We start from the raw sequence: 25,360 nt of genomic DNA, 5'->3' as shown, positions 1-25,360 counted from the left end.
AGTAGTGTATATTCTAGGCATGCCGAATCACATTCGCTGTGAGGGGAACTGGGTTACTTTAAACTATAAAGTTACTAGAAATGCAGATCGCTGGCGGAACTTTATCTCGCAAATTTTTCGCCAAATAGTAAATATTTATTAACTTTATTATATTATCATTTTAAATCAGATAATTAATTTTTTCCTTATTTTCATTATTTTGTTCAATATTATTGATACATTATTTTAATAAATCATTAAAGTTATTTCATTTCGTTTCATCGTTTCTCAAAAGAAAACCCTAAATCTTTCAATATTCTGTAAAGCGTAGTTCGGTTAATGTTTTTAGAAAAGATATCTGTATCATCGTTCACATCTTTTAAAACTTTATCTAATGTTGGGATCTCATTTCTACGAATAAATGCATGGATTTTTCGTCAGATACAGGATAATGTAAAATCATCAAATTTTAATGTAAAATCATCATTTTTACATCATCATATTTACTTTTTCATAAGATGACCTGAATGTTTACCTACTGAGCCTGGTCGTTTCTTTCCAGGGGTACTTAAAGGACTGGGTGCCTTTATTTCTGTTTTCATGTTGCACTTTTTGTTGATTTCACTCGTCTTGAAGGGGGGTGCACAGCGTATTCGGTGATAACACTTTTTCTTTTTCTGACATTTTAGAAGTGAATAGAAAAGACGAATCGAATAAATATTCAACAATCAAAACTAATAACTACTAATGTGATTAATAGTATCAAAAATATCAGCTGGTAAAAAAGCGAGAATAAAAAAGTACGAAAGATGATAATGGTTGGGAACTAAATGAAGCTGAGTTGGCGGAGACGTTAATACTAAGAAAAGGGCGCCAAATATTTGACCTTGAAGACCGGTTCTAGCCAAAGTGGAATTCATTATGTCAATCGTTTCGTTTTATTCGTTCGCTTTATTTACAAAATACTTAACAGATAAACACTTCTAACTTGAGAATAATTTTAAATACATACTGATAAAAAAGGATTTCTGTAATTTATGATATTAATTGATAAATTTCTGAGCATTTTAACTATTATAAAGTCGGAATTGATGGGGAACTCTTTCCCAACGCGGAGCGTCACATTTTCTGCCTTTTACAATACTGCCAAGTTGGGGTGAAACAGAGTATAATCAACTTGTAGTGATCGTAGCGCCATCTTTCATTCATGTTATTCTAAAGCGCTACCTATCTACTTTCCCTAATACAATCTATGTTAATACTTCGCGCGGGGAATCCCCGTTCTATGTATACGTGCGCTAAGCAGTGATGTTCCGATAGTTGTTAGTGAAATAAAGAGTTTATTTTTCTAATAGCGATGAAGTGCTTTATACGACACTCTACATGAACATCACCACAAACTCCTGACCCCCTTCCTCTTACAATATCAAATCATTCTTCTGTTTCTTTTAAAAGATGCAGCTGCGTTATAAACTCGACATATAATGAATCGCACTTTGCCATAGTGAATTAGTAGACAATTAATATGTGCTCCTTGCAGCATATTAGGCTGATTAAAACGTTTTTACGTAAAAAGGCCTTTAAGACTAGAACATCCATCGGAGTCGATTGGACACCAGAACCTGCTTTGTTTGTTCTCCTTTACGCATTTTTGCAGGGAATTTGAAAAATTTTCGTGACTTTTAATCATTTTCCATGGTAATTACACAGAAAACATTTTGTGTTTCTGGGTTAATTAGAAGAAATTTTACAACAAAACATACCTAGAACATCCGCTGGTGTCGTTTCGAACACCAAGGCAATTTATCATTATAAATAACTGTCATTCAACAAACGATAGTTCACTAAGTAAATCAGACTTCCCAAAGTACTATCGCACCTTTGTTTGACCTTGAATGCAGTGTTATTGGGTTCACAGTGGAAATGTATCAATTATACTAAAATTGTTCTGTCTAAGTGTTTCGTTGCATAGCATTTGCTTATCTGCTCATAAAAAAATTCATTCGATTTTCGAATTTTGTTCAGAGCAGACACCCTGAAACGATGGCTAGTGAAAAAGGTCCTGATGAAATTGCTAATTTGTTGCGAGAGCTTTCTGAGAATGAATCGGATGGTGGTGAGCCCTCTTGTGCTAATTTATATTCCGATGAAGACATAAGATCGCGTGAAAGTAACTGCGAAGAATCTGAAGAAAGTGCAGATGAAATTGATAATATTTCAGTAATAAATACTGAATTTAAAAGAATTACAAATTCACTAAACGCAAAAAGTGCGAAATTAAAGAGTGTAATGGAAATGCAACTAAAAAAAATGCGTGTCTTGCATGAAAATGGTGCGCGGAAAATATACAGGAAAAATTGAATATCACTACATTCATTGCAAATGAGGTATGTAGAAAACATTATGCATAAAAACGAGATATAATGATTAAAAAACTTTCATTCTCACAGAAATTACGATTTTGCTTATTATACTAATATTTATAAATACTATTGTTTTATTTCATTTTACAAGATTAAGTCATTTGTTTTGCTACAGTTTTTTATTAAATAAAGGGTCATAATATATGAAAATTACACGAAATGATATTAAAAAGTCTTAAAACTAAACGCTACTGAACAGTAGTCCTGCAATTATTTAGTTATTACAATTATTTTATATATTTTATATCGCGGTGTCGAAGCGACATTAGCGGACGTTTAAAGATAATCGAAATCTCTGACGTTCTAGTGTTAAATATTTAATATATAGAATATATTTCCTAATATACTAAGTAACTTAGATATTCCATAGAGATTTATAGCTAAATAAATAAAAAAAAATAAAAACTCATTGCGACATTCCCCAAAAAAACTTTTAGAGGTTTATATATTAGAGATAAGTGGGCAATGTAAATTTCAAAGTAATTCAAAATAAAGTATGAAAAAATCTCATATTAATAAAAAAAAAATTTCCTTTAATTTTCCAAAAATTACATATTTAAAATTTTTATATGACCCCTCTAGACAAATTTTGTCAATGAGGAAGCTTTCATTTTTTATGCAATAATATCATTACAAAAAAATCAATTATTCGTTATGTACTGTCAACTTCACTAACCAAAGAATAATTAAATACTGAATTATTTATAAATTAATCAAAATAATGCCTTGAAACTTCACAGATTTGAAATTTAAAAGAAATATTTGAATATCCTTTTAATATTTAAAATTTTGCCATTTCAATAAAATTAATTCCACTTTTGCTCAATATTTCTTTTAATTGTTATTTATTAAAAGAAATTTAATATATTAAATGTAATGTTCATTTTGAAATACAATGTCACTAATTATTTTTTTTTTTTTTTTTTGCCGAATTTTCTTTTGTTTCATTGTATTGATTTAATAATGACTACAAGTGGAAATAAGTCAATCGCTGAAATGGATTTAAGAAAGGTAAAGTCCTTAAAAGCAAATGAAATAGATATACATTGGCAGCAGCTAAGGGAATTTAACCCATATTTTGCTTTATTCTATAGAAATTAATACTAAATAATATCAAAAAAATTTGACAATCATAAAATATAAATTTTACTATTTTATCGATGCAAATTTCATTCTAGTGCTATTTTCTTTTAATTTCTTTTCTTTTAGTACATTATCTTTTTGACGAATTTTCTTTTGCTTCATTGTATTGATTTAATAATGACTACAAGTGGAAATAAGTCAATCGCTGAAATGGATTCAAGAAAGGTAAAGTTCTTACAAGCAAATGAAATAGATATACATTTGCAGCAGCTAAGGGAATTTAACCCATATTTTGCTTTATTCTATAGAAATTAATACTAAATAATACCAAAAAAATTTGACAATCATAAAATATAAATTTTACTATTTTATCGATGCAAATTTCATTCTAGTGCTATTTTCTTTTAATTTCTTTTCTTTTAGTACATTATCTTTTTGCCGAATTTTCTTTTGCTTCATTGTATTGATTTAATAATGACTACAAGTGGAAATAAGTCAATCGCTGAAATGGATTCAAGAAAGGTAAAGTCCTTAAAAGCAAATGAAATAGATATACATTGGCAGCAGCTAAGGGAATTTAACCCATATTTTGCTTTATTCTATAGAAATTAATACTAAATAATATCAAAAAAATTTGACAATCATAAAATATAAATTTTACTATTTTATCGATGCAAATTTCATTCTAGTGCTATTTTCTTTTAATTTCTTTTCTTTTAGTACATTATCTTTTTGCCGAATTTTCTTTTGCTTCATTGTATTGATTTAATAATGACTACAAGTGGAAATAAGTCAATCGCTGAAATGGATTCAAGAAAGGTAAAGTCCTTAAACGCAAATGAAATAGATATACATTGGCAGCAGCTAAAGGAATTTAACCCATATTTTGCTTTATTCTATAGAAATTAATACTAAATAATATCAAAAAAATTTGACAATCATAAAATATAAATTTTACTATTTTATCGATGCAAATTTCATTCTAGTGCTATTTTCTTTTAATTTCTTTTCTTTTAGTACATTATCTTTTTGCCGAATTTTCTTTTGCTTCATTGTATTGATTTAATAATGACTACAAGTGGAAATAAGTCAATCGCTGAAATGGATTCAAGAAAGGTAAAGTTCTTACAAGCAAATGAAATAGATATACATTTGCAGCAGCTAAGGGAATTTAACCCATATTTTGCTTTATTCTATAGAAATTAATACTAAATAATACCAAAAAAATTTGACAATCATAAAATATAAATTTTACTATTTTATCGATGCAAATTTCATTCTAGTGCTATTTTCTTTTAATTTCTTTTCTTTTAGTACATTATCTTTTTGCCGAATTTTCTTTTGCTTCATTGTATTGATTTAATAATGACTACAAGTGGAAATAAGTCAATCGCTGAAATGGATTCAAGAAAGGTAAAGTCCTTAAAAGCAAATGAAATAGATATACATTGTCAGCAGCTAAGGGAATTTAACCCATATTTTGCTTTATTCTATAGAAATTAATACTAAATAATATCAAAAAAATTTGACAATCATAAAATATAAATTTTACTATTTTATCGATGCAAATTTCATTCTAGTGCTATTTTCTTTTAATTTCTTTTCTTTTAGTACATTATCTTTTTGCCGAATTTTCTTTTGCTTCATTGTATTGATTTAATAATGACTACAAGTGGAAATAAGTCAATCGCTGAAATGGATTCAAGAAAGGTAAAGTCCTTAAAAGCAAATGAAATAGATATACATTTGCAGCAGCTAAGGGAATTTAACCCATATTTTGCTTTATTCTATAGAAATTAATACTAAATAATATCAAAAAAATTTGACAATCATAAAATATAAATCTTACTATTTTATCGATGCAAATTTCATTCTAGTGCTATTTTCTTTTAATTTCTTTTCTTTTAGTACATTATCTTTTTGTCGAATTTTCTTTTGCTTCATTGCATTGATTTAATAATGACTACAAGTGGAAATAAGTCAATCGCTTAAATGGATTCAAGAAAGGTAAAGTTCTTACAAGCAAATGAAATAGATATACATTTGCAGCAGCTAAGGGAATTTAACCCATATTTTGCTTTATTCTATAGAAATTAATACTAAATAATACCAAAAAAAAATTTGACAATCATAAAATATAAATTTTACTATTTTATCGATGCAAATTTCATTCTTGCGCAATTTTTTTGCTCGAGAGATTTGAATACACAGAGACATAATCATTTGAACTACACAATTCACAAATTTTCAGAATTTCAGTGTATTAGGTTGACAGCGATAAATCTATTAAACAATTCAATTTTTCTAAACATAAAAGAATTCATGTTAGGTGAAATCATCTCACTTTCACAGGTTGCCGATGTTTCAGTCCAGCTTCCATTTTTGAGACATTCCACTGTGAGAGGTCCCCCCTCATAATGATATCCTTCTTTGCATTTCAATGACGCTAACGTTCCTACTGACAATTTGTTAGCTTTTTCTTGAAAATACCACTCTCCATCAGATTTTCTGACGTTGGGAAGAATAGAATCACAAAGAATTTCTAAAATAAAATGATTGCCATTAAATGCCCTTTTGATCCTATTAAAGAATTCGTCTCTTCAGTTTATTTTATCATTTTAATTGTCATAAAAGTTTTTGATAATATTGTTTTCCAACCTTCAACTTAAAAGAGATTGATAGTGAAAAATGTCTATAAAATTGCATCTAAAAAAAATTTATTTTTAAAAGAATCTTTTCATTTTTTAAAAATGTTTACTAAATTTTCAATTAGTTTCTTGGGTTTAAAATATTTTTTTAATATTTAAAGGAACATATTTCGCAGCAGTACGCATAGTTTTTAGAATAAACAAACAATCAGTTAAATTACTTTATTTTTTCTTTGGAATATATAGATTTTTTTATTGGCAAAGTGTGCGAACAATTTTCTTTCCCATGAAAACGATGATAATGGATGTATAAATATATAAGAACTTAATATTGATGATATCATCTTTTGTCTCCATTATATAAAATGCAAATAATTAAAATTGTTAAATAAATTATAAAATTGTAGCAAATTTTCGAATAAAAGATATAAAAATTATTGTCTGACCAAAGAAAAAGATTTCAAAAATAACGACGGGACAGGTTTCATGTTAATGTATACAGAGAGGGACAAAATAATAGGCAGTCGATCAGTCAGTGGATCTCGTATGAAATTTGTTAATGATCGAAAATATTGGAGTAGCGATCATGTTTTAAATTTCTTCCGCCTAAGCTTGAATCGAAATACATTTGATACGGATGCACTATTTTGGTATCAAGATCACGTTTTAAATTTCCTTCCCCTAAGCTTGTATCGACATACATTTGATACGGATATATTATTTTGGTGTACAGATAGCATTTTAAATGTCTTCTGCCTAAGCTTTAATCGACCTAAATTTGATGCAGATATATTAATTTGTCGTTAAAATAACATTTAAAATTTCTTCCGCGTAAGCTTGAATCGACGTACATTTGATACGGATGAACTATTTTAGTGTAAAGATAGCATTTAAAATTTCTTCCGCCTAAGCTGGAATCGACGTACATTTGATAGGGATGCACTATTTTGGTATCAAGATCACGTTTTAAATTTCCTCCGCCTAAGCTTTAATCGACATACATTTGATACGGATATATTATTTTGGTGTACAGATAGCATTTTAAATGTCTTCTGCCTAAGCTTGAATCGACCTAAATTTGATGCGGATATATTAGTTTGTCGTTAAGATAACATTTAAAATTTCTTCCGCCTAAGCTTGAATCGATCTAAATTTAAAGCGGGTCTATTATCATGGAGTAAAGATCACATTTTAAATTTCTTCCTCCTAATGTTGAATCGATATAAATTTGATGCGGACCTACTATTTTGGTGTAAATATAACGTTTTAAATTTCTCCCACCTAGGCTTTAATTGACTAAGTTTAAAACGCACCTACAATTTTGGCGCAAAGATAACATTTTAAATTTCTTCCACCAAAGTTTGAATCCACCTATATTTGATACGTCTGTTATTTTGATCTGTGTAAAGAACGACACACAAAATCACCTTTGGCGAATTTTCTCCAAAATTTCATGCATTTAAATAGTTTTAATGTTTAGAGGTATAGACAGGTAAGTAAATAAGCAAAGATCCATTGTTTGATCAGACCAGAGTATTCAGAAATTTTGAAACTGATCAAAATATATTTGTCGAATTTTTTAATGGTTACTTCGTAATAAAAAAAGGAACTTAGAACGGTAATTATCAGGTAACAGCCTGAATATTTCAAAATTTCTAATAATTCTTATCTCAAACCTTTTCTCTCTAAGTGAAGAGTTCGTGCAGTAAAATTAAATTCCCATTTCTTACCTATGCACTGCAATCTTAGATAAGTCCATTCATTTTTTTCGCATATTGCATAAACTCGGCTGTTGTGTTTCTCCTTGAAGCCTTCGTTGCAAGTGAGAATTGCTTTGTGCCGACTGACTTCCAGCTGACCGTTGGGCACTAAATTTCCTGGTGGCGATGTACACCAGTCATCTACGGGCAGAATAAAGGACATAAATTGGCACCTGTTCATAAAATATCGCCATCACATGAACAATGTAAAGGAACATACCTCTAAATATTGCCGAGGCGGGTTTGATTTCGAGACATTTTTGGCATTTTGGCGATCATCTGAGGCGCAAACTTCTTGCCTGTGATATATCGATGCTTGTCGAAGCAAAGTTCTGGAGAAATGGTAAATTTTGTAGAAAGCTTCGATCTGTCACCAGACTATGACAAGCGGGAGTGATTTCCCCAAATATTTTCTCTAATTAAAGTAGTCTCTAATTAAAGTAGAATCTCTCTTCCCATGCATAAAATTAAAAAATTTGTATAACGTTGGGAATGTGTCCAGTTCTTGTATTTTTGTTTTCAGAGACCCGCATATGAGAATTGTAAGATTCAAAACGTAGTGAAAAGACGCAGTACTAATATATTAATTGCATTGCATTAGTAATTCAGAAATAACAATGCTGTAAATTTAAAATGTGATTTGGGGCATTTTTTCTGGCGATTTATCGCTGGCCTGCTATAAATTCACAAATGGCAAGAAATTGAATATGTGTTCACCGTATGTTTGAAGTCAAATTTGAAATTGTACTACAAGTGTAATTACAAAATCATATACCAAATTTGACTAATTTAAGTCATTGCATTTTTAAGTTATTAGCATGCGTCTACAGATATGCGAAAGTACCGAACAAATGAGGATCAACCCCTTTGATATATTTAATTACATATTTTTTATATACAAATTTTGCATGATATTTGTACCGAATTTCGTCTATCCAGTTGTTTACGTTTTATAGTTTATAGTTATCGCACTCTTATCCGGATGGCTGGACAGACAGACTTTTTATGAATGAATCTGGTCTAAAATTTTATAGAAATATGGTCTTAGTCCCTATTATAAATTACATCTGTCTAGCTCAAAGTGGTTGTAAGTTTCTGCATTCGCAGATTGTAAAATGTGCGCTTTTCGGATTGTAGAACATCTGAAACGTTAAGATTCGTCAAAATTTTGAATTCGAATACTTAAATATTACAACATCTTCTCTTTGTATTACTTCTTATCTGAATGAGTTTAAATACCGATTATTTCTTTGGAGTTTCATTTTCGAGTTAGTCAGACTACTGATCGATGCAAATCCTAGCCAACCCTACAATATCATCAATCACATTGTTGTCAATTTTTTGTACATAATTTTCTTGCCTATTTAAATATTTAATGTTACCACTAATAAAGTTTAGCTATTAGTTTAATTCCTGAAACGATAAACAGATATTTATTATCATTTTAAGAAGACATGCCACTCATGAAATCCTTCATGCTTCCATTTTTAAAAACGATAGCTTTGAAAATTAAAAAAAATATTTTGAATACTAGGAAAATATGAATTTTGATTATCAATTTCCTGAAATAATCATTTGCTATAGCTGATCAATCAAAACGCCATTCACCGTAAAAATTGTCCGAACTGAAACACTCTAATTTATTTCGCTACCATTATTATAATTCCATTTTAAAGTCACTGTAAAACCTCCATGTTTGGCTATGAATATCCATAATTTTCATGTCTCTTACAATTAAAAATAGCTTGTGGATTATTGATTTGTTTATATTTGCTTATACTTTTTAATCTTGTATTAGGATGTGATGTGAATAAACTCGTATTATGATGTGAAACTCGCATTATGATGTGAAACTCGTATTATGAATCCCCTAATCAAATGTTCAAGGACTCCAATTTTGTTTTAAAAAAAATGATTGTTTCTGGTTACAAAATTATTCTTAGACTCTTTTTAAATTGAGACTACAGCTGGTTTCAGGATAACATACGCCATAACACAATCTTGTCACGAAAAAATGAAGTTTGATGTTAATATATAATCTAATGTCAATCATATATTCAAAGAAAAGGCAACGAGAGAGTGAGAAATAATCAAACTGAATGTTGATACTAATCGAGAGTCTGACGTCAAGGACACATCCAGAAGAGGGAAAGAAAAGAGGGAGACGTGGTTAAACTGAATGTTTATCTTATCGCCATTTGACGTCAAAGACATATGTAAAGAAAGGGTAAAGAGAGAAAGAGATAGTTAAACTGAATATTGATCCTAATCGACAATATGACGTCCAAGACATATGCAAAAGAACGACAAAAAGAAAGAGGGGTATATAGTTAAAGGGAATGTTGATACTAATTGACTATCTGACATCAAAGATACATACAAAAAAGGGCAAAGATAGATAGAAAGAGAGAGAGGTCAAACCGAATGCTGGTACTAATCGACTATCTGACATTAAGGACTTATGTAAAAAAGGGAGAAGAGACAAAGGGAGAGAGAGGGGGGAGGTAGAACTGAATATTGGTACTAATCGAGAATCTAACATCGACACATTCAAAGAAAGGGTAGAAAGAGAGAGAAACATAGTTAAACTGAATATTGATACTAATAGACGATATGGCGTCAAAAAGAAAGGGTGAAAAGAGAGAGAAACATAGTTAAACTGAATATGTATACTAATAGACGATATGATTTCAAAAACACATGTAAAGAACAAATGAAAAGAGAGATAAACATAGTTAAACTGAATATGGATACTAATAGACGATACGACCTCAAAAACACATGCAAAGAAAATGTGAAAAGATAGAAAAACATAGTTAAACTGAATACGGTTACTAAAAGACGATAGATTTCAAAAACATATATAAAGAAAGGATGAAAAGAGAGAAAACATAGTTAAACTGAATATGGATACTAATAGATGATATGACCTCAAAAACACATGCAAAGAAAGTGTGAAAAGTGAGAGAAACATAGTTAAACTGAATGTTGATACTAATCGACAGTATAACGCCAAGACATGATATACAAAGAAAGAGCAAAAAGTGAAGGAGAAATAGTCAAACTGAATTGTTGATACTAATCAACTATCTGACTTTAAAGACATATGGAAAGAAATGGCAAAGAGAGAAAGAGAAAGACCTATTCAAAGTGAAGTTTGGCACAAATGGACAAGTTGATGTCTAAGACGTGCAAAGAAAGAGCAAAAAGAGAGAGAAAAACACATAGTCCAACTGAAAGTTGGCATTCATCGACAATCTGATGTCAGGGACATATGTGGAGAAAGGATAAAAGAAAAGACAGAGACAAATTCTTTAGGTAATGTTTAGTCTTTATCTTTTCTGAGCATGGGTATATTCTTTATATTGTCAGCTAGTGCTAAGGTTTTTCACCAGTTGAATGACAAGATTGAGTTGGTATGATGCAACTTTTTGCACCTAATGAATGTCTCTGAGCGAATAGGATCTCACATACTATGATTAAAAGTTTCGGCAATATTCACAGTTGAATCTTAAATAAAAAAAAGGAGCCGGTGTATGCAATGCATTAATAATTTGGAAGAAATGTTTACTTACCATCTCTAGTAAAAACTTCCATCTCGCACAGTGAGATGGAATTGGGAATGTCGGGAACAGTTTGCACAGTTAAAAACTCTGCTGTCACGTCGTTGAACTCGCAGTAGAAAAAGTACCAGCCGTCATCCTCTATTCATATAATGATAACATATGCAACATTTTAGACTTCCTACATATAAATAATGTTTAGACTTGCTACATATAACGTGTTACATCTACTAAGAAAAAGAAATAACACTAATGACTTTTTACTAAGGTCATTGTAGGGATTTATCAACATACTGTAGTATTTGTATTAAAATAGCAACCAGACTTTTGTATTGTCAAACGATTATATTACTTTGAGATTAATTTATTCAAAAGTAGAAACGTTTGAAAACTTTTAACTTCGATTGTACAGATAATAAAATGTAAGTGGATATGTCAGTGTACATCGAGACCCAAGAGTAAAAGAAAGCGAAATTTTTCCCTTCAATGATTTTACTATGAGATTTTGATAGAGAATTCTTTGACACAGGTCGATTTAAGAAAGAGAATCCTATATATCTTTAAAAGAATGTTGTAAGCGTTAGGGATTTTTATCCCTCCACTCAGAGCGTGCGAACATGCTGAATTCGTTCAGTTTTCCAGAGTTCTGTAGAATTAATTAAATAAAAAAAGGTGGAATTGGATAAGGATATAAGAGAACATTTTAGAGTGAAGTTAAGATAAAAATTAGGAAATTATTATATATATATATATATATATATAATAAGTTCTCAATTATTTTAAAAATATTAAGAGTCAAGCTAAAAGAGATACAAGTTATATTTGATTTGTTTTTCAGGAATTAACCAATCACATCAGGTAATGTTTTAAATAAGAATAAAAATTGTTGTGATTTTATCTTTTAAGGATTCAACTTTAGAATAGTGGTTGAATTGAATCTGTTCATTGGTTACGATTCATCATTATTTCTTTTGAAAAATCATTTGCGTCTTATTAGATGAAGATATTGTATTACGTATCCATAAAGTTGTTTTAATTCAGAATGCCGTACTTTATCATGGAGATAACGTAACAATGTATTTAGACAAAACCACCTGGACAACTTTAACTTTGCCAGATATTTTAAATTTCTTATTTGATTAATTTTAGAAAGAATTTTCGAAATGGTTATGCTAACTTTCTCAAAAAAATAACATAACATCATTTCCATAATGTGCATAAAATTTAAATAACGAATCTGAATAACTAATATCTCTACCATTAGTGATTGTCAAATTTGGAGTTAATTGGTCGGAAAATAAAAGTCTTTCAAGAATCATAGTCGAGTCTCTTTGCAATGCTGCAAGGCCCAAAATCTCATGTGGGGGATTCTAAAGATAAAAATTTCCCTATCGGAGTGTCCATAACCTTGCTGAAAGCTGGTTTGTTTTATGTTTAATTTCCTAAAAAGTTTATTAAATACTAGCCGCATTTGGCAACCAGACGGTTCGCCAATATTAATGTTCGTTTAAATTTTAATAATTAAATATTTTACGCAATTCCTACTTTAATAGATTCTTCATCAAAATAATTTAAAACTTCAAATTTTGATAGTCATACAATTCACTTATAATATTATAAAGGCCTTCAGTCATAACGTAATATGTATCTCTCTAATTTTCTGTTAGCTCTCGTAGAATTTATGCTTTGAATTAAAGTGGAAAGAATTAATCTGCAATTAATATAATAATTTTTTTTACTGAAACAAAGCACCTTTTTTATAATATGATTACTGATAACAGAGTCACTGAGCGTTTAAACTTTAAGGGCACTAAAGAATATCTTTCTTAATTTCTCAAGAATTTGTCAACAAAACTTTCTCAGATTCATCATGAACAGATTCATCATGATCGATTAATTAACAATGTTTAATTTTAAATGCATCAAACACTAAGGAAATAAAATCAATCGTTTAAAATAATCGGTCGAAAAGAGATTTAAAAAAACTACTTAAAAAACGATGCACTTAAAACTATAAGCATATACAAAAAATATATAACTAACATAAATACAATTTAATTACAAAAGCATGCAAATAACCTAAAAATAATATAAATCAAGAATCATCCATTGATAATATTGTCAACAATCAGAACACAATGCGCATGCCTGAATTTTCAACGTTGGTTACGGTAACGCAAATGCGTGAATTTTTCTACGGCAGTTGGGTTAACGCTATGCAGATTAGAAATTATTTATTTCCTTTATTCGGTGTTATTTTAATTCAAAAGTACTTCAGAATGAATCTGAAAGATCAATTAATTAACAATGTTTAATTTTAAATGCATAAAACATTAAAAAAATAAATAGAATCGTTTGAAATAATCAGTCGTTAACCCTAGCCTCATCACTGTTGGGGAAAAAAAACTGAAGCCTTACTCATTTGGCGTTGGGGAAAATGAAAAGATTGTTTGGCGGGAAAGTTAGTTTTTAATTAATAATTAAAATTCTAATTAAAAACTCAAAAAAGGGACCCCAGGTGCACATTCCCGACCTCTAAGGTATACATGTACCAAATTTGATAGCTGTAGGTCAAATGGTCTTTTCTGTAGAGCACCAACACACACACACGCACACACATTGAGCTTTATATATAAGTATAGATTAATAAAGTTGTTATTTATTCAAAACGAAAAATTCTTTTTAGTTTTTATAAATCTTAATCCCAACTATTAGTAGATTGAAGCAATAATTGTTGAATTTTATTTATAGAGATTCAGTTTCAGTCTGAAAAATTTCCAGATTATGTTTGACAGCACTGTTAGAATCTATAAAAGGAATAGAAAATTTACTTGCCTGTGCTGGCTATGTCTGTATGGCAAAATGTCCCATTTGATGAAAAGTCATCAAAAAGTAAGATCTGGAAATCGGTTCTGCCTAGAAAAAAAATATTTTTAGCTCAAATGAAATGCTAAAATAAAGCTTACTGTCAGTAATCAATTTAGCGAACTGATATCCAAGGTAGACAAAACTACCCAATCGTAAACGAATCTATAATATTATACTAACTGATATACCTAGCTATCATTAAAAAGATATAATAGCTAACTGATATTCTCAGTTATGAATCAGTCAGTATAGCTAACTGTTATATCAGTTAGCTAGTAAATATATTAGTTAATACGATCCCATACGAGATATTCTCCATTATGAATCAGTTAGTATGGCTAACTGGTATATCAGTTAGCTATACTGACTATACTTAGAATAGCTAACTTATAAACTATCTATCATCGAAAATATATAATAGCTAATGGATATACCTAACTCTCATGGAAAAGATATAATCGACAACTGATAAACCTGACTATCATGGAAAGGATATAATAATTAACTGATATACCTAACTATCATGGAAAAGATATAATAGCTAATTAATATACCTAGTATTTCTCGGGATTAAAATCTTTTTCTTGTGCAATACCTTTAAAAGAATCACCCTTTGTGTTGAATACTACAATGCATAAAGCCATTTTTGAAGATGTTTGCATTGAATTAAAAGATAAATTAAATTAGAATAAAATTATGAACTTGAGTAATAATTCATAAGAGTTGCTCCATTGTAATTTTGCCCAAAACAAATCTCACATGAAGCTCGGTTGGATTTATTATATGATTAAATGTTAAAAGCAAATATTGTGGACAATGCTGTTTTGTCCAATTGATGTTCTATTTTATTGGTCTAAAAATATAAAAAAAAACTAAAATTTTAAATAATTAAAAATAAACTGGCTCTTTTAGTTACATAATCTTATGTTAAATAGTTTACAAAATTTTGCCGTAGATAAACCTGTGTTAACTAAAGTCAAAAATATCACTTGCTAATCTCAACTCGAGACTTTATTTACGGAACTAAACTTTACATCTGTTTTCATCCGTAAGATCAAATGACTCGTATCTTCCAGATTTATAAAAATATAGAAATTATAAGAAAATTTTAGAACGAAATGGGAAACAACAGAAAGTAAATCAGTAACAAAGCATTTGTTAGGTAATTTACAGTCAGATACGAACGTCCGAACTGTCCGTTTTCAGTTCATAGCATTCTACCACTGAGCCATTCTGTCCTCACCAAGTTGAAAAAAGTTTCGTTACAATATCCTATTACAAAAACTCAACAATTTGTGAACTTTATTTTTGAAATTATTACATTAAACCCAAATCTAAATACGCAAAAAATTATAATAGTAAAATGAACTAAATTTATAGTAGTAAAATATATTTATACATGTTTTGCAGTTAGTTCAAAAATGATTAATATAATGTTCTACAAAGTAATGGCAAATAAGTAACCTGATAGATTTTTTATTTTTAATTAACATTATACACCATAAATTTGCACAGAATTTTTTTCCTGACAATCAAATAGTATGATCAATTTTATAATGTTATATTTGCAAGGTTTGTTAATACATTGTGCCTTTCCTCCATACAGTTCATTTTATTAGCAACATCATGAATTATATAATCAGTAGAAAAAAAAATACAAAACCGTAAAATTAAGGTAATATTTATAAAACTAATTAAAAATTAAAAATTTTCTGAGTCAAAAAACTATTCAAGGAAAATGCATAATATTTAGAACTCGCTAATGTTGCTACATGTAAAACAGAAATGAACTTTATCAAATTATAAGTAAATATTGTTTAAATCTAAAATATGTATTAATTGGAATAAAAAAGGGAAAAGGTGAATCCTGCCTGAAGATTTCGTGAAAGTCATCCTCAGACAAGAATTCAAACCAGGTATTTTTTATGTGAGGGGTCTGACTTTTGTCCATCCCAAGAAATAAAGGTGTTTTTTTTTTTGAAGGCAAGAATTGATATCAATAATTCATTATTTTCTTCTTTTTTATTCAATTAAATACATTTTTCAGTTTAAACAATGTTTATTCTTAATCTGTAGAAGTAGCACTTCAGTAGTAGCTCTCATAAATTAATAACTCCAATCATATTACATGGTGACTTTGACAATAACGTGATATTAATTAGGATGCGTCGCCTGATTTTCCACTAATAACTCCAATCATACTATATGGTGGCGACTTTGATAATTATATGACATTAATTTAGATGGAGTCACCTGATTTTCCACTAATAATTCCAGTCATATTATGGTGGCGGCTTTGACAATCACATGAAATTAATTGGGATACGGTCGTCTGATTCCCCCCCCCTTGTTTCCAGAAGTATCCTAAATAATAAATAAGTTATTTAAGATGCAGAGTCTTACCTTTCTGCAAATACATCGACACGACATCTACATTAGCTGGCGGATCCAGAAATACTCTCAGGAACTCTTCTGTGCCATTCTGAGTTCGAAAGCATGTGTCCGTATCGCCGTCGATTAAAGCGGATTCTGTAGATCCTTCTCTAGAAGATGCTATGAGGCCTTTTATATTTGTAGAGCTGTCTGCAAACAAAGGGTGGATTTGAGATAAAATTTAGTATTTTGGTAATATATATTAATTTGAAATTTATAATAAAATTAATAATGCGCCATGACATATAAAAAATGAATTGTTGAAAGGAAGACAAAAATATCTTGTGGAATTTATTTCATAGAAAATATCACGTGCATTATGTATGTATTGATTTACTAATGTAACGTGATTTGGTTTAGATGTGTTGTATTAATGCTCTGTTTCGGAGTAAAGCGAGAGTATTTCATTGGAGTCTAATAATTTTGGATCGTAGTAAATTGACAAAGATACCATATGAATGAGTTTGAAGATTTCTAATTCTCGCACCTCTCAAGTGGGAGTATAATGTTAGTAACAAATACGTGCATTTCGCAACAGTAGAACTATTTTCATGTTGCGCTCATAGAATATCTGAAATATTTCCAACAAAGGAGGACAAGTTATAAAGGAAGCAGTGTTTCGTGGGGAATCTTTAAAGAAATTTCTATAGGGGGGGGGGGGGGTTACAGGATATTCTGAACCCATGTAAAAATATGGAGGAGATTTCCAAAGGAGTGTCACGAATCATTATCATTCCAGAAATCATGGTGTAGAATGCTTTCTTCAAATGAAAAAGAGACATAAAAACCCCTATTGGCACAAACTGCTGCAAAACACTATTTTGATAACTTCACGACATCGGCTGACTCCTAGAACATTGAATAATATCGTGGGAATATAATATAATATTTTGTGCAAATAGAGACAATAAAGAAGTTAGTAAGTCTTTTAATGCCCAGTCAGAGCATGACATTAGTCACAAGAAATACCAAGTATTCTAAATTTCATCCAATAGCAAAGACACAAACTTTACGTCTTCGTCGTCTAAATCGCCGAAAATTCTCAAAGATTACTGGTATGCTGCGGATTATCACAAAAGCGATAGAGATTCGTATCATAAGCATATATCAAGATCTACAGGCGTTTTGTAAAAATAAAGGTTGCAACCGAAAATATTTAGTCAGGAAAGAAATCATAAAACTATACATCTAATGATCGGTGAGGAAAGAAATCATAAAACTATACATCTAGTGATCGGTGAGAAAAGAAATCATAAGACTATACATCTGGTGATCGGTGAAGAAAGAAATCATAAAACTATACATCTAGTGATCGGTGAGGAAAGAAATCATAAGACTATACATCTAGTGATCGGTGAGGAAAGAAATCATAAAACTATACATCTAGTGATCGGTGAGGAAAGAAATCATAAAACTATACATCTAGTGATCGGTGAGGAAAGAAATCATAAGACTATACATCTAGTGATCGGTGAGGAAAGAAATCATAAAACTAAACATCTAGTGATCGGTGAGGAAAGAAATCATAAAACTATACATCTAGTGATCGGTGAGGAAAGAAATCATAAAACTATACATCTAGTGATCGGTAAGAAATCATAAGACTATACATCTGGTGATCGGTGACGACCATGCGATGGGATCATCGTGTCCATTTCATCTATGTCTAAGTATCCTTCGCGAAAGTCACGTACAAAGATTACATAGTGGATATTCTGGATGATTTTGTTTTAGTATTGCAAAAAGATATATGACCATAAAGTTTATGATGCGAATCGGCAAACATTTGGTATATACCATTGTTGCCATCTCCATTTGTCCAGTTGTACACGAAGTAAATAAAGTAAACTCGTTTCTTGTGAGATGTTTCAAGATGATTGCCCTCATTCGACATGTACCATGAGGGACCCGCAGGTGCCGATACTGGGAGATTATGAATAGCCTTCTCAATAGAGTTTTGGTTTTGCTTGTCTATGTCTTTATAATTTCTATTGATATTCTCTAAATTCATCCGTTTTATTCTGGAATTCCAGAATACCTGGTATGTTCAAATTTTTTTCTTCTTTTGGTGAGTTTTGAATTGAAAAAGCAAATACCAATCTCCTTTTCTCTCGCAAAACTAACGAAAGTGTGTGAGATTTCATGAGAAAGTAATAGCAGCTTTTATATTGCATATAAGAGAGATTAGAACTTAAACCTTCTTTTATCTTCAAATGTAAGAAAAATTAATTAATATAACGAAAACAGACATAAGATGCATGCATAACGATTCTGAGATATTTAAATTTCCATCTACCAAAGTAAAAAAGTAATATTAGAATAATTATTGGTGATTCTGTTTTAAGAACATCGAGAAAATTAACAAAAAAAATGTCTGTATAACTGTTAATTTCGTAGCAGTTATACAAACATTTCATAGAAACATACATTTTTTTTATTTTCATTGAAAGGTCTATTGCTAATTTTTCGAAAATGCTTATAGCTGCTTTTAAAAAATGGACATTTTAGTTACAACGATGCGTCTTTCCTCAGTTATCATGTTTTTTAAATCAAATTTTACCCTCAATTAGATTCTAGAGATTATTAAAAGAAACTGAAGAGCCTTTCTATCCGTCAATTTTACAACTACTTCAGTCTTATTCTAGAGGAGCAAAGAATTGGTAGTATATATATATATATATATATATATCATGGCTACTTGAATGCTCTCAGTTGCATTCCATCCAAAAATGCAGAGAATTTTTGAAAATATTCTTTAAACTAAGAGTCCCCAAACTACAGATCGCCTCAAAATATTGATTGCATCTGTATCTTTAAAATTACCAGCTACTACAGAAATAGTTTACGAAAATTGAATTTTACTAGTTGTATGTTGACACAATTTTGGTAATATGCCCAACAAACTTTTCCAATTCTTCTTACTGAAGCTTTGAAAATAATACTATATTTAACATTTTCGCAGCATTTTTATGAAGACGGCTAGAATTCTGACCAAGTATTGAAACGGCAATTGCTAAACTCATTTCGCTCGAAAATAATTTGAATTGATCAGGATTTCATTGTCATCATCAACAGCAGTCAAAAACAAACGAATTCCTTATTATAAGCCCTACCCCCCCAGGGGGGCACCTCGAAATGAGGATGAGATGTTTCCGGCATGGTGGGTGGATCTCGCCACCCTGGAAGGTACACTAATAGGTGGGGGATCTGACTCCTCCCATAGATGATGGGACGTACTTCCTTCGGGGAGGGTTGTACCGTGGCCGGTGACGGCCCTTAAGACTCAACCACAGTTCCCGCCAATGTTGCTGTTGCGGCGGTCCGGTCATTCAGTTTTTATGGTTTAAATCCGTGTGCCTTCGTGGCGGGTCGGAGAGTTAGATGGCTGACTTACAATAAGCCCTAGTGGTGGTTTTTTTTTTTTTTTTTTTTTTTTTTGTAAAATTATTTTCCATAATAAATTCAGTTCTTCTGAGAGGTGTTTATTTTTGGCAAGTAAGTTCGAAAGAGGATTTATTTGCCAAAATTAAATTTCGGGTTTATTCTTTTACAGTCTCTGAAAAATTCAATCCACCGTCAATGATGTGGTTCGTTTTAAAATCTTTTTTCAAAAAAATTGGATCATAATGTTTAAAATTTTGGGATCTCTTGCCCTAAACAGTTTATCTATGATTAAAACATTCGCTGTTGTCGAAGAATTCACTTTTGAACAATTATTGTTTTGGAGTCTATCATGGTACGAATGGTGTCTTTGTAAAGCTCATTTTTGTTTGGAAAATTATAACTAACATTCATTTCAAAGATAGAGATATTTATAATATTTACCACAGAAAGGTGTTTCTTCCGTCCATCTTCCGTTTGATTGACATGTTCTTCTGCCTACCCCAAACTGTGATAAATTTTCCTTACAGGAATAAAAAATTCTCGATCCCACCTCATATTCTGATTTCACTGGTGAGTAACTGCCTCCCTCTGGGAAATCTGGAGGAGGGCAATCTATAAGAAAGAAATTAAGTTAGTCACTTCCTGAATTTCATAAAAAGGTTATCTCTTTATTTTCTCTCAAAGCATTCATTAGGAAACGAAAAAAAAAAAAAAACAGCAGTTGTAATGAACTCATTGATATTATAGATATAATTAAAAGTGTTTTTAAATCACACTATAAATATTATATTAAGTATCAAATTTTTATTTTCGGCTTTTAAATCTTGAGATTTATTAGTTTGCAAACATACCAATAGATGACGCCACTTCTCGATATCAAAATTTAATTCAATTAATATTTATCTGATAGTATAGTTCTGAAAATATTAAACTCATTTTCAAGAATAAACAAGTGTAGAAATTTCAAAATTCCAGCACATCAGGTAGTTAGTGAAGAATCTTTATCAAAATTCCATCTTTACATAGAATGAAATAAATCAAATTAGTGGAATTACTATATAAGCTCTTGAATATCTAATTAGATCTCTATCTTACAACGATTAAAAGAATTTCTAAAAAGTTACTGAAAATTTAGGAAATAATCTTTAATATTCCATCTCTGATTTTAAAGCATATAGAAAAGTACTTGAAATGCTGAATACCTTGGTAAAATGCCGAGTAGGGTTATTAAATTGGAAAAATAGGTAATTGTCTTGGATCCCTGTAATTTTTGGGGTTCGGAGCTTCGATACTTTTTGCAGTATTTTCAGTGTAATTTAATTATGCATTTGAAATTATGAAAACCATGCACTCGAGCATATTCAAATTAAAATCAAGTAACGTTTAAATTTTAGAACATTACTCTTAATAAAATCCCTAATTAATTATCTTCTGCTACTTTTATATTAATTTGTTTTGTCATCTTTAAGAAATATATTGCTTTATGATTTAATAAAAATATCTGACTCTATAATGAAACAAAATTTAAATTGTGTTAAAACGTTTTGTAATTTTTTTGTACAAAATCTATATACTGAAGCCCAGTCATTTGAAAGTGATCTACAATTTAATACTTTATTATTTCAGTTTGTCAAAATTTAATATTTAAAATTGCTTATGCAATGACTAAATTAAAATCGATAAAAATTGCATCTTATCTTGAAAATTGTGGCGGTGGAAAAGGGAGTTTCCATACGTCCATTGTCTATGGGCTCTTAGAAGGCTTAATCTAGCTCTGGGAAAATGGAATTCATCTTTCTTCGGTTTTTCACAGAAAATATTATTTTTGTCCCTGACATTTCCAAACAGTACTTGAAAATTTTAATATTAATTAAATTAATTAACAAAACCACCTATTGAAGACAATGACCTTGTAAAAAATAATTATTGAAGAAGTGATATAGTGATAAATGATGAACTAGGATTTACATTGATGCTGTGTCCATTTTTCTGTGCTATTGCTCTAAATCACTAGCTTTTACTAAAATAAAATTGGATTTTTTTTTTTTTTTTTTTTTAGAAAAAAAGTATAGTTTAAATGTTTTGTAAACTGTGAATTCGCGAAAAAAATATTTTTCGAAAGAAAAAAATATATAACTAGAGAAGTTTAGGTTTATTCCTAACAATTTTCCGCACTCATCCAGATAAAGGTGTAATTCGAACCCCACTCAAATAAGTACAATTTTGTACTTTCAGCAAAATCATGCTTTTTGAATTGCTCATAGATGTTGTTTTTTTGTTTGTGTATGTATCCGGAGGTTTTTAAAACTCATTTTGACGATATATAATATGGTTTTAAAAAAAAATTGTTTTGCCCTCATGAAATCATTTCAAATTAAATTTAGCTAAATAATAAAACATTTAAACCTTTAAGAGTACAAATTATTTTCCACATAAATTAATTGTGTGATCGAAAAGGAACAATGCAAACATTTATTTTAACAGAGAAATTCGCGTGGTTCATGGCAATTGGTGTTATAATGAACAAATAGCGATAGCATTTTTAAATTTAAAAAACATCGAAATACAATCTATTTTATCATTTTTTTTTTTTTTACTTTTTTACTCAATACGATAGTGCAAGAATTTTTTAATCAATATTATTTATTTTATCCCATATATTTATAACTCACTTGCTGCTTTTTCATAGTATAATTTTCAGTTTTTCGGCACTATCCAATCAGATCGAAAATTATGGATAGTTGAAAATTTGTTGGGAAAGAGTGGTTAGATCTTTCTCTATTAATTTTTATAACAACATTATTATTACAGGAATAAATATGAGAAATGATGTCTTAAATCAAATACAATGAAACAGAGTATTTAAAGAATAATAATATATTGCACAGTTCTGAATTGTAATACGTCGATATTATTTTTTAAATGAGCTGTGAACCTCTGTAATTGCTTAGTATCTTTGTGCAAGTATTTCCAGAAATGCACCAATAAAAAATATTTTGAGTAAAAAAAGTAATAAAAAAGATGAAAAAAATTGATTATTTACTCAATAACATTTTAATATTTTATTATTAATATAAAATATATTTATTTTATTTTCCAGATATTTATGATATTACTATGCCAACGCCTCTAAATAAAGTTTAAAAATTCATAAAATTGTATCAATGTAATATAAGATGCAAGATACATCTATTGCATTTGAAGCTATATATTTCTCTTACAAATACTCTTAAAATATTAATTCGCTATTTTTTTTTTTTTTTTGCTAAATATTATACTACAAAACATGACTCCACAATGCATATGACTACTCAGTTTTTAAATAGGAATGAACAGCAAAAATCAGCTTTACAAGCCTCTGTATAGTTATTAAAAAAAAATTTTAATAATATTACACCGAAACAAAGTTGATATAAATAATAAGTCAATATTTTGAATTTCATAGTGTTCAATAAAGGATTTTTATGTGGCATTGTATTCCAAATTATCGCAGAAAAATGTTAAAATAGGGGACTACATTGAAAAGTCTGTTTTTGGTGAAAATACAACAATTTTTTAAAAAAATCAACATTCTTATTTCTAAACAATTTATTAATATGGAACAGCTTGATTTTTTTACTTTCATTCTTCAGGAAATGACATCATTTTTATATTTTGCAAATCTTAAGCTGTAACACTTCTCTGCTCTTTTAAAATTCCTTCAAACAAATTCTAAATTCTAGTAATATCTTCGTACGGAAAACTTCATAACTTAAAATCTAATTTATCACTTTTTTTTGTTCAAATTTATTACATTAATTTCCCGATATGTCCTACTATTTCTGATCAACAGAAAAAGCAGTCGGTTAATTTAAAAAGATTTCACTGTTGTTTAAATGTTCCATATGGTGAAAAAAAAATTGAAAATTTCATTTTATTCATCAGTTTAACTCCATTATTTAAAGACTGGAGAAATATCTTCTTATTTTTTTAGTTTAGTAATTAAGTACCATATTTTTAAATATATTTAATTGATATTGCACTAATCATTTGATAAATTGCATTTAATAAGATTTTTTTTTGTATAGCAGGGAAAAAAATCTCTGATTTCAAAAAATATTTTTTTTATTGATATATCTTTGTTTCACTGCCATTTTTTTCAATCTTATGCAAAAAAAATTCAAATATATAAATATTCTATAACATTAAAAACCTTCATCCCGAATGTAGTCTAATTAGTATTAAATTAATTAAGAATCTCATTAAACATTTGAAATTTTTTAAATTGAACTTCCACTTTTCAAGATATAAATAAGTGATAAGTTTTCTAGTCCAGGAATCACCGATCTGCCATAGACAGCATTGTAAAATTGCTTGTATGAAGCAAATTGTAGATACAGTTTAAAAATCTAAATGCTTTTACATGTTAATAGAGGAAAAAATAACTAATAAAAATACTCACGGGTTGTTGCACAAATATGTGGAACCAGTAAAGCCCAACTGGTCAAGCATATTACATACGAGACATGCAAACCGAGGGAGCATTTTACAAACATGAAGTTCATTTGAGCGGTACTTCTTGCATTGTAATTCAAATTACAGAAATGACAAATAAAATAATTTAAAAATAGTTATTTCCGACATTTATTTGCGTTTTTCCTCTGCATAGTGACAGTCGGATGTGACGAGGTATTTTTCAGGAAATTACCCCCAAACGTAGACAGAAGAGGAAATGAGCTTTACTTCGTTTTTCACTCAAATGATTCACAACAGTCAGTAGAGTAGTACTATGCGTACACACTGTCTTATTACATTTCAATGAAAAGATGGTATGTCACAAAAAGGATGACCCCAAAATTTCTGGCTTCCTCTCTAATAAATTTGTCTTGCCAGAGAACGCTTTACATGGTACAAGGCGTACAATAGTTACGAAATATTAACATTTGACTTGAATATAGCATTTTCACTTAATCTATCGTGTCATCGTCGCTATTTGGTGATTAATCCTTGGAATGCATTAATAATATACAGAAGTCGAATTCGTCTTTTAGATATGTTTTTCTCAACCGGTTGAAACAAAAATTTGAATCTACACTTGTAGTTATAAATTCTCATACTAAATTTGATCTATATTGGGAACCAGCAGGAATGGTCACCTCAAAACTTTCTCGCATTCTCTCTAATACAACTGTAATGAAAGAAAATGCCTTGCATGGCAGTGGTGTACAATAGTTAAGAAA

At 29.6% G+C, this 25,360-nt stretch overlaps 1 protein-coding gene across 1 annotated transcript in view; it reads right to left on the bottom strand.

Annotated features, from left to right (window-relative positions):
• LOC129988777 (uncharacterized) overlaps window positions 1-24,689 on the bottom strand; it is a 32,038-nt gene extending 7,349 nt beyond the window's left edge. The window contains exons 1-7 of the mRNA XM_056097047.1: window positions 24,583-24,689; window positions 20,583-20,753; window positions 16,728-16,907; window positions 14,292-14,372; window positions 11,469-11,597; window positions 7,864-8,034; window positions 5,830-6,027 (exon numbers count right to left, since the gene is read on the bottom strand). Coding sequence (XP_055953022.1) covers window positions 5,830-6,027; window positions 7,864-8,034; window positions 11,469-11,597; window positions 14,292-14,372; window positions 16,728-16,907; window positions 20,583-20,753; window positions 24,583-24,685 — 1,033 coding nt within the window. The 5' untranslated portion in view covers window positions 24,686-24,689. The remainder of the gene's footprint in view (window positions 1-5,829; window positions 6,028-7,863; window positions 8,035-11,468; window positions 11,598-14,291; window positions 14,373-16,727; window positions 16,908-20,582; window positions 20,754-24,582) is intronic.
• Between the last annotated feature and the right edge of the window lie 671 nt (window positions 24,690-25,360).

This window comes from Argiope bruennichi, chromosome 10 (genome assembly GCF_947563725.1).
Source record: "Argiope bruennichi chromosome 10, qqArgBrue1.1, whole genome shotgun sequence".
Classification (NCBI taxonomy): Eukaryota; Metazoa; Arthropoda; class Arachnida; order Araneae; family Araneidae; genus Argiope; species Argiope bruennichi.
Note: the sequence above shows the minus strand (reverse complement) of the source record. Positions and strands in the feature narration are given on the sequence as shown.